Genomic DNA, 17,873 nt, shown 5'->3' with positions numbered 1-17,873 from the left:
TATGTGGGATCTAAACACACGGAATGAGGAGAATTGTGGCTGCCATGGGTTGGGGGAGTAGAGGACATTGGGCAGATGTTGGTCAAAGAATACAAACTTCCAGTTGTAAGATGAATGGTTCTGTGGATCGTTCAGATTGTACTGTGCACACCAGTAGATCAGAAGCATTATTACCACATATACAAAAAGGCTGGGCTTCCCTGGTGGCTCAGAGGGTAAAGAGTCTGCCTGCAATGCGGGAGACTCAGGTTCAATCCCCAGGTCAGGTAGATTCCCTGGAGAAGGAAATGGCAACTCACTCCAGTACTCTTGCCTGGAAAATTCCATGGATGGACGTGCCTGGTAGGCTTCATTCCATGGGATCACAAAGAGTTGCACATGACTGAACAACTTCACAGGCTTCCCTGGTAGCTCAGTCGGTAAAGACTCTGCCTGCAGTGCAGGAGACCCAGGTTCAATCCTTGGGTTGGGAAGATCCCCTGGAGAAGGAAATGGCAACCCACTCCAGTATTCTTGCCTGGAAAATCTCATGGACAGAAAGGCCGGCCGGTACGATCCATGGGGGTCACAAGAGTCAGACACAACTTAGTGACTAAACCACCACCACAAAAAGGTAATTATGTGAAGCGGTGGATGTGTTAACTTAATTGTAGTAGTCATTTCACAACATACATATTCATCAAACCATCACACTGTACACTTAAATACATACAATTCTATTCGTCAATTATACCTCAAAAAAGCTGGGAACATATAAAAAAGAGGTACCCGCTATTCTTCTCATCTTGTCCTCTGTGTCTCCAGCCAGTTTTGCTGCTGCATCTTTTAGGTGTTTCACTTTTCCTAATGTTTCCTTCGTCAGTCCTGACACACTCATCTTATGCTGAAGAACAGCATATTGATTCTGTAGCTCAACAAACTCCTACAACAGAGCAACATTCTCATTATCAGAAGATACTTGTAAAGCACGCACACATGTGATGTCTGCCTGATACTGTTCGTAAAAGGAGTAAGAGGCAACCCTCATCCACTCAACATGCTTGAGTCATTCTGAGATGTCCAACACGGCTTTCATTGGCATTGTTTGTTTGTTTACAGGCTGCAAAAATTCTCAGCTTTAGTGAATTAAAAAAGAAAATTTCCTGTTGTAAAATATCAAACACTGTTTTATGTGATGGCAACTGTTTATGAGGTACCCGTTTGTCCTGAAGTATAAGGTCAGAGCTACACAGGACAGAACTGGCTCAGTGCTGCCCTGGACAAAGGTCTCTGTTCAGCTGGGTTGAACACCTACAAGTGCAAGGTGAAGGTCAGAGAGAGTGGATGAACATTCCGAAGCAGCAAGGACACAGGATTTGCTTGGTACAAAGATGAGATAGGAACGTGGTAGGAAGGGAGGCAGGAGGTAATGAAGCGCTTCCTCAGTATTAGAAGGGAAATCTTCAGGGTCAGCCTGAGTGCCTGACGACCTAGCACGTTAGACAGATGAATACAGGCCCGACCCAGGAGTGGGCTATGGAAGTGGTAGCAGGTGGGCAGGGAGCACCTTTCTGAACCTCTGTTTCACAGAAAACACCCTCAGCTCCCAAGTCAGCGGAAAATGTACCCAGCATATTAGGAATTAAGAGCAAGAAAATACACCAATTATAAAAAACACTTCAACCTCTTTCTTCTGCTTAAGCTGCTATTATGAATGAGACCAACCAAAGATTTCCTGCCAAGAAAATGAGTTGACAGCCTCTTTCAGCAACCGAAATGAATAGGCCATTTTCCACAACTGGTTCATGAACTCACTGTGATTTTTGTAACTCAATCTATTCTCTTTGGCAGGTGACTTGTACTTCTTTATCTGCTATGTGATTTAATTAGAGCAAAGGGCAAAGACATACAGTTAGACCCGTGACATAAATTGTGAATGTTTGGAAGTTTAGGAAAAACTTCGACTAGATGGGGGTAAACAGTCTAACATAATATAGTCACAAAACTCTTCCTTGGGAGACAGCCCTCCATGTACAGAAGCGTCTCCATGCCCAGCGGGGTCCCTACACACACACTATGGAACATGGACTAGCACTAAAGGAAATGCTGACAAATGGCACAAAAATCTGGGGTTAAGGGATTATCCTTCAAAGAAGCACTGTTTGTCTGCTCTTGGTGGCAGAGGTAGGATCAATGACCTCCTCAAGGCCCCCAGCCTGGTGCCGGGCTGCTTCAGCCTGAGCTCGTGCACGGACAGCCTCGCCTCGATTCCTCTGCAACGTGGTCTGCAGCTGGGCAAGTCCACCCTCCAACACTGACTGGTGCTTTGCTACGTCCAGCTTATTCTTCATCTCCTGGGCCTGATTTTCAGCCTGCTGTTGATTGAAACACCAGAAAAGAAAAAACTCTCCTTATGTAATAAACAAACAAGAAAATAAATGATATAATGATCCCTCCACAAATAATCTAGGTGTAAAGGGAAAGAAAACTGTTCCTTTGCTTTTTCTGTTCTATTAAAACAATGTTATAATAAGATGCTTCAGATAATAGGGTCTAAAGAAAATATCAATGTAGCCACCTTTTGGCTTAAGAGTAAGTAATGCCATGAGCCAAGGCCTTGGGTGTACCACCCTCCTCTCCATACCTCCCTCCACCCCCTCAAAGGTCACCACTACCCTGAATCTAACACTTTTCATTCCACATAATTCCAATAATTCCACTTCATTCCACGTGTGTGTGTGTATGTGTGTGTGTGTGTGTGTGTGTGTGTGTGTGTATATATATATATATATATATATGTATGTATGTATATAATAGCTGTCTTTTTGGGTATTTCTAACAAAATACAGTATTTTCTACTTTTAAACTTTATACATATAGCATCCTGTGTTTTTCTGCAGTTTGAATTTTTAAATCATGCTTGTACAGGTCATTTAAGCCAATTTGCATAGCTCTTGTGTATTCACTTTTACCAATTTAAAGTGTCTCACAGTTTGACTGTACAAAAGTTGACTTTTCTCTTCTCTGGCGATGCGGGGGTGGCTTCTTATTTTTTTCTCCCTTATAAATAATAACAAACCCCTTAACCTTATTTGGACAGGGAGGCCTGGTGTGCTGTGGTTCATGGGGTCGCAAAGAGTCGGACACGACTGAGCAACTGAACTGAACTACCCTTATTCCTTATTTTGGTGACTATGCTTGTGATGTCTTAAAGTCTGATGTGTCATTTGTTATCTCTTTTGTTCTTTGGCCAAAGTTTCATACCTTCTTTGATTTTTCTTAAGCATAATAAACACTCTTATTTTGCATCAGATATCCAGTAATGGTTACATTTGAAGTCTCCTGCATTCTGATTCTCTTGTTTGCTATTTCTGATGATTCTTGCTTAAGGCAATTTGTTTATTTATTATGTGTTTTAAGGGAACCCTTTGAGGCTTGGTTTTAAGGTACAGTCCTTTGGAAAGGATTTCTCATGGCCTCTGTCAGGCATCTGAAGGCCTTGACAACTCAGGGTCACTTTAAATGACATTTTCAGCTTGGTTTATGGGGGTCACCCAGGTAGTATGGATTCTAGCCCCATCTTACCTGAGTGCCAGCTTGTTAATAATTCTCAGTGAAGATTATCCCCCTCCACACAGAGGCTAGTGTCTTTACCATCTCTCTGTGTGTAATGGTCTAACATTTTCCTTGAGGGTGTGCTTTTTAAGGTCCCTACTCTCTGCAGGGGCCTCATGGCCTCCTTGGATGGGTTTTTCTATTACTTGTGGCAGCTATGAAAACCAGCAGTGCTGATACCCCAGGGACTGGCAGCTGCCCTCTGCCTGCTGTCGGCTTCCTGATCAGTTACCTCTCTGGATCATGCTTGTCCGTCATTTTTGGCCTCTGAAGCTGTCTTCCATTTTTTACCTATTCAGCGATGCATTTAAAAATGTTTTAAAATAACATTTTCAGGTTTCTTTTTTCCTTTGTGTACTGGTCCATCATGCTGCTAGAAACAGAGAAGCCCCTTCCTGTGCCCTCGAGTATATGTGGGAGTTTTTCTAGAGTAGGAATCTGCAAGCTTTTTCTGTAAAGGGCCCGACAGTAAACATTTTATACATTGTGGTCCAGAAAATCTCTGTTTCAACTATTCAACTCAGTGCTGTGGCTGCACAAATGATCTATGGACAATATGTGGCTGAATTCCAATTGAACTGTGTGACTTTGGACACTACAACAGTTGGTGCGTGCATGTGGCCCTTGGGCTGTATTTTGCCAACCCCTATTCTAGAGTAGATGCACAGAAGGAGAAAACCTGGAGGCCTTCTTTATTTTTTGCTCCTCTTCATATCTAACCTTTTTTTAATTTCCTGGTGTACTAATTCTGTTCTGGTGCTTTCTGCTTTTCTTTTCAGGATGCCTGCATTTAGATATCTAAAATGAGCTGAAGAACAGAGACTGAGGAGCTTGCAGTCTGCTGGGAAGGGGATGAGCCTTGGAGGAGAGATGCCATGGACTCTCAGACTAGGACCTGTTTTGTCCTTTAACTGCCAGGCTTCCTCTTCCAGACCCATCAAGTGGGTTAAAGCATGGCTTTATTCCTGCCAAACTCTGGATGGAACCCTTTCTTTGGGGTTATCTTTCAGTTTTAGGACATGCTGGTGAGATTTTATGTAAACTTCATTATAAAAGTCTGGCAACAATTCACTTAATTTCGTTGGTTGGTGAGCTTTCAAAGCTCTATGACTTTCCCTGGTATAAGAAGGGATAATATGACATCACTTATAGGTGGAATTTAAGATACAACACAAATAAACTTATCTACCAAACATAAACAGAGTCACAGACATAGAGATCAGATTTCTGATTGCCAACATGGGGGGTGGGGGCAGAGGGCTGGGAGGGATGGACTGGGTATTTGGGGGTGGTGGATGTTAAGTATTACATTTAGAATGAATAAACAACAAGGTCCTACTCTATAGGACAGAGAGCTATATCCAATCTCTTGGGATAAACCATAATGGAAAAGAATATTTTAAGAAGAATGTATGTATGTGTAAAACTGAATTACTCTGCTGAACAGCAGACACTGGCACAACACTGTAAATCAACTACACTCCAATTAAACAAATTTAAAAAAAAGAAGGGATAAACTGTCCTCAAATCTATCACTAATTAGCTGTGTGACCTTAGGCAAGTGACTTAGTCTCCCCAGTCTTAGTTTCTTCATTTACAAGTTGGTGGTAGCCCTTGCTTTGTCCCCCAGGCTTGGCCAACAATGAAAAAAGATAATGCTGGGAGAGCTCTGTAGAACATTAATTACACATATAATACTATCATAGCCTAATTTATCATCATAATAATCCCATTGAACAGGTAAGACAAGCATGACATTGGCAGACATAAAACCTGTGCTGTCTCTACAGTTGAAGTTTATTTCAGGTTAGTTTCAAAGAAGATAAAGAAATACCTGAAGTTCGTTCTTTTTGAATTTTGTTATCTCGGCAGTCAGCTGTGTGATGGTAGAATCTGCCCGTCCTTGAGTGATTTGAACTTGCTGCAACTTATTCAACATTTTGCTGAGATTTGATAGAACATTTTCTGCTTTTCTGAGGTAAGATATTAACATATCAGATTAGATAAATATACAATTATTCATTTATTTCACCTTGAGAGTTCATTCGACTCAACCAAAAACTTTCCTGAATTATTCATAAAGTCTGTTTAAATTACTCTCAAGCGAGGCAAAGCACTGAAGTTTTCATTTTGAGAAGCAGGTATATTTAAATGTCAATAAAAACACTTATATTGTATATGCCTACATAGGTACAGATTTTGCCAGGTATGGAAATCAAAGACATAGATATCATTTCTTAACTTGTCATAAGCAGAGCTGTTTGGGTAATAAAAGTGCCAAGCCGGAACAACAACAACAAAAAACTATCTTCAGCCAGTTCTTTCCTGACTCCTCAAACTTAAGCAATGCTCTTGAAATTCTTATTGGAGGGTAGGGGGGTGGGCAAGTCAAGAGGCTCCACAGAGAGCAAAGAGAGTGAAAGGCTTTGCATTTACAGGCTGTGTTTATTCAGGTTTATTTAAGCTTCACTGACATTCCAGCCGCCCAGGGGCCCAGTCAGAGGTTAAAATCACAAGCATTCCAAGTGATAGTCTATTTTACAGAAATGAGCTCACCTCAAGTCAACATTCACCAGATACTTAGATCTACAGGCTCAGAAGAACCTTTGGAAGAATGTACAAAGTCAGGGAGATAGCTGACTGACCTTAATAGAGGCATAGTTAGAAATGTTTGTATATAGCTAAATGGCAAAACATCCCCTTCTCCAATCAACCCATCCTCTCCTCTCAGTGGTAATTTTTTTTCTGTTTAAAGAAAAATACTATTTTTTTTAAGAGCGGTTTTAGGGTCACAGCAAAATTGAGAGGGAGGTACAGAGATTTCCCATACACTTATAACCTCCCCAGTCATTGACACCCCACACCAGAGGGTCCGTTTGTTACAACTGATGAATCTACACTGACACATCATAATCACCCAAAGGCCACAGTTTACATTAGGGCTCACTCTCAGTGTTGTCCATTCTGTGGGTTTGGACAAATGTATAATGACATGCATTTATCACTATAGTATCAAACTGAGTATTTTCACTGTCCTAAAATTCCTCTGTGTTTGCCTATTCATCCCTCTCCTCAATCTCTGCAACCACTGATCTTTTTTTTTTTTTTCACTGTCCCCATAGTTGCGCTATTTCCAGAGGTCTTAGAGTAAGAATCATACAGTATGTAGCTTTCCTTTTCCACACTTCTTTCTCTACAGTTACAGAAGAGGGTTCCTGAGTCTTGCTTTTTCATAACTCCCCCTATCCCTTTATCTTTTTAATTCCTTTTTCCCTTAGATTTTCAATGTATTGCTCATTATAGTACATTTAGAGAGCACTCCCCAAAATAGAAGAAAGAAAAAAATATCGGAGAGAAAATGTACCAATAATTCTACCACCTTTTATGATATTGGCATATTCTAACATTTTTGTCCTTATAAGATTTTTGTTTTCATGACTGAGAGCCTCTTCTGTGTATAATGTGTTATCTTCTTTCTAAGAGTATTACCATTACACTGTAAGAATCTCTGCATGTTACTTCATCAGCATCATTTTTAACAGCAGTATGATCGTGCTGTAGTTACTTAATCTTCCTAGTTGTAAATAGTAAAACTGGGTGGGGCTGGGCTTTCAGTGGAGTCTGAGGGACTTTATAAGTGGATGGTGAGATAGTTCAGGTCTCAACTCTGCTTCAGGGCATCCAAAAGTGATGGTGGATGTAGATGATGGTACCATTATCCACTGACCCTATGACCTTGACTCACAGTACCCCACGATCATAAAAACATCAAGGTGGCTTCTCATCTTTGGTTAGTGAAGTTGACAAGGGCAAGAGGAAGCAAGAATTAGTTGACTTTGTGTGCTGTATATATCATTCTACTCCAGTACTACTTTAGGGGCACTAGAGTCCTTTTCTTCTCTTCCTTACTATCATATCTTTTTAACGTGATATATATATATATATATATATTTTAAGTTTAGATTTTCAAAGTACTGCTTATTGCCATAAATATAGAAAGAACCAAAAATCAGTGTAAAAGAAGGGGGAAATACACAGATATTCCCACCACTTAATAAGATATTGGCATATAATATAGGAGGAGCCTGGTAGGCTGTAGTCCATGGGGTCCCTAAGAGTTGGGCACGACTGAGCGACTTCACTTTCACTTTTCACTTTCATGCATTGGAGAAGGAAATGGCAACCCACTCCAGTGTTCTTGCCTGGAGAATCCCGGGGATGGGGGAGCCTGGTGGGCTGCCGTCTATGGGGTCGCACAGAGTCGGACACGACTGAAGCGACTTAGCAGCAGCAGCAGCAATATATGGCATTTACTGGCGTATATTGGTATAAAGAGGTAACAGACCACAGGAAGGGCGCTCAGTCTAAGGAAAATGGCAAACCAGCATCTTTATGCACTGCCTCCCAGCTTCCCAGCTTTCTGGGGCACCTCCACAGACAGCTTAGCCTTCATTTTGGGCAATGAACTATCAGAGGGTAATTTCATTTGAATGCTATAGCTCCTTAGGCAAATATTTTTCTGATGGCCTTTCCGCAGATTGCCTGTTAGAGCAGGAGGAGAATATTAATATTAATTGCACTTACTCAGCTGCTTCTGCCATCACCAAAACCTTCTGGGCTCCATCTGCTGATTTGTTTAGCCCGTCCTCTTCTGTCCTGTAGTCCTCACAGAGTTGCATAAGTTTCTATATTTTGTCAAGTTCACGGGTTGGATTTTGCGATGTTATTGGTAGGTGGACGTCAAGTGCACGATTTGCCACCTTCTCTACATCCTCTGGAGGCACGTTTTCCTCTTAAATAAGAAGATGCGTTTTAGATAACTGTGTCTCCTTATCACTCTATCTTGTCAATAGCATCACAATGAATTCTAAGCTATATCTATTTGTATTTGATTAGTGTCCCTAGAATATAGGAACTAGACTGTAAGTGTCCCATAGACTCTTCTGCACCCTCAATTTTCCCTTCTCTGTGAAAGAAACACTGTTTGTGTAATGATGAACACAACCTGTACAAATGTTAGAAAAGTAACAGATTTGGGATATTTTGTGACCTACATAATGTCTTCACAATAATTGCTTATTGTAAGTACAGATTCAAAAGCAATTAAAATGTTAAGATGCCTGTCTCTAAGATTCAAAACCATGGAAAACTATTATGCATAGAATGGATCAGCAACAAGGTCCTACTGCATAGCACAGGGAACTATACTCAATATCCTGTGATAAGCCATCACGGAAAGGAATATAAAAAAGAAAGCAAATATATGTATAACTGAATCACTTTACTATGTAGTAGATATTAACAACAATATAAATCAGCTATGCTGCTGCTGCTGCTAAGTCGCTTCAGTCGTGTCCGACTCTAGTTCAATTTTAAAAAAAAAGATTCAAACACCATGAATGAGACAATAGGGAAGCCCTGGGTTTGGACTCAACAAAACTCCACTCTAATCTCCCATGACATTAAAAAGGCTCACAATTGCCTATTATACAAAGTGAATTAAGTCAGAAAGAGAAACACAAATACTGTATATTAACACATATATATGGAATTTAGAAAGATGGTAACGATGATCCTATACGCGAGGCAGCAAAAGAGACACAGACGTAAAGAACGGACTTTTGGACTCTGTGGGAGAAGGCCAGGGTGGGATGATTTGAGAGAATAGCACTGAAACATGTATATTACCATATGGAAAACAGATGACCAGTCCAAGTTCGGCATGAAGCAGGGCACTCAAAACTGGTACTCTGGGACAACCCAGAGGGATAGGTGGGAAGGGAGGTGGAAGGAGGGTTCTGGATGGTGGGACACATGTACACCCATGGCTAATTCATGTTGATGTATGGGAAAAACCACCACAATACTGTAAAGTAGTTATCCTCCAATTAAAATAAATTAATTTAAAATAATAAAAAGGCTAACAATTTTTGCTTATCTGCATAACAGGGTAATTATATCTGATACTACTTCTCAAAAGCCTATTTTGAGAAGGGATATGACAAAATATAGTATGAGCAACATCTTATGAAGAAACTTCTAAATACATTTATGCCCTGCTTTTCAGAAAATAGAATTGGCCTCCTTTGAGAACTGAAGTAGAAGATGTACTGTTGGTGTTTGGGGTAATAACTCTTTGTCTCTTTCTGGCTCCTTACTGAGGCACATATCCTGAGTCCCATGGGGGAAGTTAGAGATGAATTAGATACAGATCTGATCTCCAAGGGGTTTACATCAAGTCAGGAAATTATGTCATTCCAGATGATTACTGATATTTCATAAGAGGAGAAGGAATAAATGTAAGACAAAATGATGTGGTGTTCAGAGGGAAGAGAAAATATTTCAGGAAGAACTTTAAGAAGACATTCAAATCCGGCCTTAGAAGCCCACACAGATTAAATCTGTGGAGATGTGGGTTGAAGGGACAGGTAAGGGCATTGTCAGCTCAGGGTGAAACAGATAAATAGTGTGTTTGGCTGGCCAGTGGAGGGGGTGTGTAAAAAGTATGTGAAAAAGTTAAAAAGTGTCTTAAAAAGTTTAAAATAAAAAGAGCTGAAGTTCAGGAAGGCTGGGATTGGATCACACAAGTCCCTAAACGTGGGGCTAAGGAAACTGGACTTCATTCAAGAGACAATGGGAGCCATCGATGGCTTTCAGTATTTGAGTGACACGACCTAAGTATATACCTTCTTTGCAGTCATTTTGCCTTAGCTAGTTTTAATATAAAAGGACTATTTTACTTAGTTTTTTTTTTTTTTTTTTTTAAAGCTGTGCCACGTAGCTTGTAAGGTTTTAGTTCCCCAACCAGAGATTGAATCTGGGCCCTTGGTAGTGAATGTGCCAAGTCCTAACCACTGGACCGCCCGCAAATTCCCAAAGTGAATGCTTTACTTCCTATAATGCTTTTGAAAAAATGCAACAAGAATTTTTCATGAATAAATTAAAGCCATATTTTAAACAGAACCGTGGATCTGGCTCTTTATAGAAATGGTAACTGTTTTGTTAAAAAGAAAAGTGCTAATAAAAAGTGAATTGAGCTTAATTCCACATTCAGTCATGAAACATTTATTGGCATTGATTATGAGATTAAAAATTAAAATTTAAATGATTATAAATTCACTTTCAGGAAAAGTGACACAAAACTCTGTTAATAAGGAATTCAGATCACAAGGAAAATATTAAGATGGTCAAAGAAGAGCTGCATAGTGTGGTCACCATAAATGTAATACTTTTATTTGGGCTTTACAGCCAAGAAAAATGAAGAAACTGGGTGGGCGAAAGGCACCACTTTCTGGTGACCAAGAATCTCGGGACTCTGACCAGGAAAGTTCCTTTTATGGAACACGATTTTTCTTGATGCCTAGCCTAATTTTTGTTGTAATAATCTGAACACAGTTCCCCCCTGCCCCCAATTCCTTCGGCTAATTAAAGTGACATTTTTATTGTGACTCTATTTAAAGTAACATTCTAGTAGCAATGAGAACCAGGACCAGTATAGCAGTAGGCTCTATGATCCAGTGAACTAGGAGGAAAACAGGCAGAAACTGCTTTGTGATCTGTTGCTTGAGCTCAGGACTGTATTTTACCATTTTCATACAACAGCGGTGGTAGTTCTGATATTTAGTTTTGGTGTCTGAATTAACTTGTATCTGCAGAAATAGCTAATGTGTTCCTCACATTAATTGACATTGATTATGAGATTAAATCTACTAGATTAAATCACAGATCTACTAGGATATATGCCTAGTAAATATCAATCCATCTAGCTTCTCATTGAAAATTTGCTTTTGAACAAATGTCCATCTGACTGATTTCATACCCAGTCACTTTCACAGATTATTTTGCTCATTTTTACTGATTATTTTCACTCATTTTTTTCTTATTTTGAAAATCAGTATTAGAGCTGCTAATACAATTTCTAGAAACAGTGAAATAGAACTTGGCCACAGGGGTCTCTTATAAAAATCAATAGCAAAGAGATTTAATAAAGTGACTCCAAAGATTGTAACCGACATCCTAACTGTCTATTAATTCATGTGGAGATATTAAATTACTGAATTTGGAAGATGGCTGTGGGAAAGAAAGCTTTCTCAGATCAATTCCATGTAGTATTGTACCCAAATGACATTATTTGCAGAAAGTGAGGTTTTCAGGTCAATTTCCAGCTGTACTATTTGATTTTTATCTTTAATTGATAATTCTCTGGAGTTTAAAACAAACCCTTCCCAGGGACTTCACTGGTAGTCCATTGGTTAAAGCTATGCACTTCCACTGCAGGGGGCATGGGTTCAATCCATGGTCAGCAAACTAAGATCCGTATGCATGGGGTGATCAAAAACAAAACAACAAACCTCTCCTAAAATAAGGCACTATGAGGGATATTAAGTTTATAATCATAATAATAATGAATCAAATAGTTCCCTCTGGCAGTCACAGAAAGCCAACATGAGTCTTGGAAAATAGTCAATAACAGTTATCCAAAATAATCAGTATTTTAGATGCCACTTTACTACAGTATTTAATATACTAACCAGCAATTGGCATACCTTGATCTCACTCTGTCAGATTGTGGAATCTGACAGAGTCTTCATGTTAGATTTTCCTTTAAAAAAAATAATATAATTTTAAACGCTAAGTTCACTTGTTTGGAATTTTAACTAAATTCTAGGATTTATTACTAAATTAACCTTATATAAAGAACCATATTTTTTGATACAGTTAGTATTTTGCAATTGTTTTCATTAAGAAATTTAAGATCAACAAGTATGTCTTATTTTGGATTTAGGCATGTGATTTCCAATTAATGTAATTTGGAATTGGTTGATGCTTCAGTATACATTGAAAAGGAAGAAAAAGGAAGAGAAGATGGGAGGAGGGGGGAAGAAGGAGGAACAAAAATTAGTCCTAATATTTAAAAACAATTACCTAACAAAAATATTTTCAGTTTTTTTATTAGAAGATTCATTTTTTTGTTCTTCAGATTCACTTTGGCTTTTCATATCCCTCAGTTTCTTTCTTAGCTGTAGTGTACTCTTTTTGCAAACTTCTGCCAGTTTACTTGTATTTCTAATCTGGAATAGAAAAAACAAAAAAGAGGCAAACATAACAATCAGGCATATTTTGTGATGTCTCATTACTTAGCTGACCAAATAGAACTCACTAAAACTAAAATAGAAGTCTAGATAACTAAACAATAGATTCATGTTAAAGGACTCTTTTAAAAGGTGATATTGGTTGCTTTAATAATCCTGTTTTCTTAATAATGTAAACTTCTCTCTTAAAACATTATTAGTGATCAAAATTGCTATTTGAAAACAATGACTTTTCCTGATATAAATTGAAAATACAAATTTTCTTTTTATGAAATGTTAGTACTTTAGGGTATCAAAAAATTTCACAGAATTACAGTGATCATCATATTTAGGAAGCTGAGAACATTTTCTTTAATATAAGTTAAAATATTAATAAGTTTAACATAAGTTAAAATCGTTACTCTTTTAAACATTCTTCAAATTCAAATAATATACTCTCTTTGAGCGTATAAGGGAAGCACTCTTTCTTTTAATAAATGAGTTTGAACTCAGAGCAGGCTACAAAAATAAATTACAAATACTGTGTATACTTGGAGAAACGATAAGGACTAAAAAATGCTTACAACTTAGAAGTGCAAATTCTTAACTGCATGATTTGAAAAAGGTCATGGACTTTTTCTTGGATTCCAAAAAATGAGAGAAAGAGAAAAAAATGGAGAGCAATAGAACAATATCACCCACAAGTTGAGCTGCACTGAATAAATTAATTGTGACAGAAGCAGGGCTAATTAGGATCAAGCATAGTTAGGGGAAAAAAATCTCCCTTTATTTCCCCATAAAAAAGCCAGCTTAATTTAAGCCATACAGATTCTGTGGAAAAGGCTTTAATGGTAGTCACTGGCAAATGATGAAACAAAACAGAAATATTTACATGAGGAAAAATAGGTACCTTAATTTTTTGGAGTTGTTCCTTAATTCTCTAGAACTTTTTAAACTTTAAAATGGATACCAGTTGCTAAGAGAGATTTTAAAAGTTCTTATCACAGGAAAGAAAATGTAACTACATGTGGTGATGGATGGATATTAACTAAATTTATTGTACTAATAATTTCACAATATATACATATATCAAATCATTATGTTGTTCACCTAAAATTAATACAAATTTCCTATGTCAATTATACTTCAATAAAAAATAAAGTGGAGAAATTGTGAGTAAGAATACATAGAAGAAATATGAGAATTTCAGAAATAAATACTCTGGTCAGGAAGCACTAAATTACACAGATGAAATCTCAATGTAGATTAGTTGATGCCATATTCAGAAAGAACAAGAATGCTAAATTACTTCACTCTTAAAACATCTCTCTGCAATCCATCCTCTGTCACGACTCCTGAGAATTCTCTCGTAATCTCTTCTGGCATGCTTCCCCCTTCTAATCAAGAGGAAAATAGCACACCATTTTATCAACATGACAACCTTCATCCTTTTCTAGTTCTCCATTTATATGTTGATTAAGCAAGATTTTGCTATTATATACTTCAGGGGTTATCTTTTAAAAGTAATCACTTAACATGGGACTTATTTAAATGGTGTGAGATTTCTGGTTTTTGAAGAGGGACACAATAGTAGTTTAACATTGCATGAAATGGTTAAGGGTTGATTTAAGCACAGGGATGCAAGACCAGGATTCGTATTTGCTCACTGTTGAATTCCCAGCATGTAGATAAACGCCCAGCATGCAATAGGTACTCAAAGAATATTTGTTAAAGCATTGAAGGATAATATATAAGTGAAAAAACTAGATGGCAATACAAATTTGAATGCTAAGTCGCTTCAGTCATGTCCGACTCTGTGATCCTATGGACTCTAGCCTGCCAAGCTCTTTGTCCATGGGACTCTCCAGGTAAGAATACTGGAGTGATTGTCATGCCCTCCTCCAGGAGATCTTGACCCAGGGATTGAACCTGCATCTCATGTCTCCTGCAGTGGCAAGCACGTTTTTTACCACTAGCGCCACAGATGCCTAGGTAAACAAAACATGTCAACATTTAGGATGTGTAGGGATGTTCTTCAACCTGACTAATCAGAGACCTGCTCCAGAACTTGGATTCTGGAGCCCGTGGAGCAAGGATATAGGACCAGCTGGGGCTCAGGTCCATGGAGACGAGGCTCATGGAACAAATGGCTGCTCTGCAGGGTGTACGTGCAGGAGTGTGTATCTTAGCTTTGGTTCTCACCCCATTTTCAAGTCTGGCTCTGTATCCTTCTTTCAATTCTGAGGCCCAGATGTCTGCACGTACATTTCCTTTCTGTTCAGGAGTTGGTTTCTGCCGCTTGCAAACAAGAGGGCTGACTGATATAATATTTATCTTATATTGATAAAAAAAAATGCAGCTTTTTTCAGCTTTTCTTCTTCAAAGGCTCTATGTATATTGCCAAAAAAAAACAAAGGAAACTAGGGAGCATACCATCTTATTTTCAAGATGAACAAAATGTACTCACAAAACTCTTAAATTTATATTTATCCTTTCAAGATGAATATAATGTATTGATCAAAAGCCTGAAGAAAACTAGGTAACTGAAAATTATACTCATTTTTTAGAAATGATTTTTAAAATCGTTTAAAATTATTTGAGATTCTGTTATCAGGTACTTAAATATTAAAACAACTTTATCATATCAACCTAGGAAGCAATTTAAGGAAGTAAGGGTATAATCCTATTAAAAACATTTTCTAACATTAAATTCTAACATTAAAATTTGTCTATTTAGTAGAATTTCAAACACATTCTTGAATTAATGAAAAATTATTCTTTATTTGGAGATTTCTATAGTTTTCAAACCTCCAAGGCTAAGAATTTACACATTTCTATGCAGTGTTTGCTATAAAGGAATCATAATCAAACGTCTATGTATATCCTATGAACATATACTTTGTTTTTCTCTTTTCTTTCCATACACACACACACACAATGTTATACACACATACATACACATTTTTATATGTCATATATATGAGAAAATATGTCAATATTTTCATCTCCTTCTATTCACCATTTATAGTCACGTCTATATTTTTAGGGCTTCCTTGGTGGCTCAGATGGTAATGCAGGAGGATCCAGGTTCGATCCCTGGGTTTGGAAGATCCCCTGGAGAAGGACATGGCAACCCACTCCAGTATACTTGCCTGGAGAATTCCATGGACAGAGGAGCCTGGCGGGCTACAGTCCATGGGTTTACAAAGAGTCAGACATGACTGAGCAACTAACACTTTCATAACTTTTTAAAATTTTTATTCTGTATTTCCAGGCAAAAGAACACCTAACATCTAGAATCTATTCTTTCACTTAGAAAATAAATGGAAAATTTAAAAATTTCAAGCAGTTTGCTTTTTTAAAATTGCTATAGCTTTGCAAATAAAGCATGAGAAGACATCATTTACCTGTTTCTTCAACCTGTGAACTTGGCTGTTCAAACTGTGAACCACAGACTCTGCTTCCTGAGCTTTCTGCAGGGCATTCCTTGAGAGGGCTGGGGAGCCGTAACAGCTCGGGCTGCCACAGGATGAGAGCACGCAGGCCATGTCCTCTTCTGCTCCACACACCTAAGAGGAAAAGGGATCTATGTGAAAAAGTGACTTGTTGGCAGAGGGTTTTTCTGACGTCATCCAGGCTCACTGAGGCAAGACCCTGCTCTATTCGTGTGTGTTTTTTCAACAGTTGTTCATGCTTAATATGTAGATATGACCCATTAAATGTTTCCTAGTTAACTGAATACATATCTAACTTATTTGTTGCTAGCACTGGTGGCAATCAATAACACTTTCATACTTATGGTTTCTTTGGAAAATATTAAGCATTTCCATGTTAATTTCATCTTTTTAAAAATAAAAACTACCTTTCACTTATGAAGCAGGAGGAGTAAATGTCCACAGTCTGTACCATTTGGGAAATAGTAAACAGTATAAAATAATAAAATTAAGCCACAATCTTTACTTTTTGATTTTTTTCAAACTTGGACTTCAGAAATTTAAAAAATTACATTATTTTTAGATTAAATATAGGTTATATTATTTATATATTATTCCCATACTTATAAAATATAAACTAAAAATGAAATAAAACATTAGACAGGGAAATAGAAAAGACTTGTATATCAAGTCGGGCTTCCCAGGTAGTCCAGTGGTAAAGAATCCACCTGCCAAGGCAGGAGATGTGGGCATGATTTCTGGGTTGGGAAGATCCTGTGGAAAAGAAAATGGTGACCCACTCCAGTATTCTTGCCTGGAAAATTCCATGGACAGAGAAGCCTGGCTACAGTCCATGGTGTCCCTAAGAGTCAGACACGACTGAGTGATCAAGCACACACATATCAAGTAAAAACCACAGATACTTTTACTATACTGTCATGAACATTTACCTTTTCTTGCAATATTTGAATATTTGGTATCTTGATCTGCTTTAATTTCTCCAATGACAAGTCTTCTTTTGAGGTTAGTGTATCTAAGATACGAAGGAAGTCATTCCTGGTATTTTGGGAGTTGTTAATGATGGATGTAGTTTCATTCGTTTTCTTTTCAGTAGATAAAGAACTCTGATAATATTTCTTGATGTTCTTTGAAAAATCTACATCAACACCAATTGAGGTAAGATAAATTTTGTGGAAACAACTGAAATTATACATGGGCTATCAACATAATTATTCTCCAACTTGACTAGACTATCTTGCTCTCAATGATCAATACAAAAACTCAACATCCATTCCCTTGAGTTTGCACTTCATGGGGAAAAGTTGGAAGTCCTGTCATAGATACAGATGGAATACCTACAGAGCACTGAGGTTTAAGTCTGCAGACATAGATTTGAATGCTGGCTTCTCCCTTTACTGTGAGGGTATGTCCTTGAGCAAACCCATTAGTGTCTTAGAGTATGTTTCTTGTAAATTAGGGATAATACTTTGTGAAGATTAAGGGAAATAATATAAAAATACTCTGTGAAATGTTTCACATATGTAAGGTATTAATTTTGACTACCTATATGAACTCTAAGATGATGAACCAAGTTTATCCCACTACATAGCACAGAAGTTGACAAACTCATTCTACCAAGGCCAGAGTATAAATGTTTTAGGCCACCCCACTCCGTACTCTTGCCTGAAAAATCCCATGGATGGAGGAGCCTGGTGGGCTGTAGTCCATGGGGTCGCTAAGAGTTGGACATGACTGAGCGACTTCACTTTTCACT

General features: G+C 38.0%; 1 protein-coding gene across 1 annotated transcript in view; it reads right to left on the bottom strand.

Annotated features, from left to right (window-relative positions):
• LAMB4 (laminin subunit beta 4) overlaps positions 1–17,873 on the bottom strand; it is a 119,639-nt gene that overhangs the window by 8,294 nt on the left and 93,472 nt on the right. The window contains 5 exon segments of the mRNA XM_070369606.1: positions 769–922; positions 5,429–5,567; positions 12,520–12,665; positions 16,073–16,234; positions 17,050–17,255. Of these exon segments, the coding sequence (XP_070225707.1) occupies positions 769–922; positions 5,429–5,567; positions 12,520–12,665; positions 16,073–16,234; positions 17,050–17,255 (807 nt within the window).

This window comes from Bos mutus, chromosome 4 (assembly GCF_027580195.1).
Source record: "Bos mutus isolate GX-2022 chromosome 4, NWIPB_WYAK_1.1, whole genome shotgun sequence".
In the NCBI taxonomy this organism is placed as follows: domain Eukaryota; kingdom Metazoa; phylum Chordata; class Mammalia; order Artiodactyla; family Bovidae; genus Bos; species Bos mutus.
Note: the sequence above shows the minus strand (reverse complement) of the source record. Positions and strands in the feature narration are given on the sequence as shown.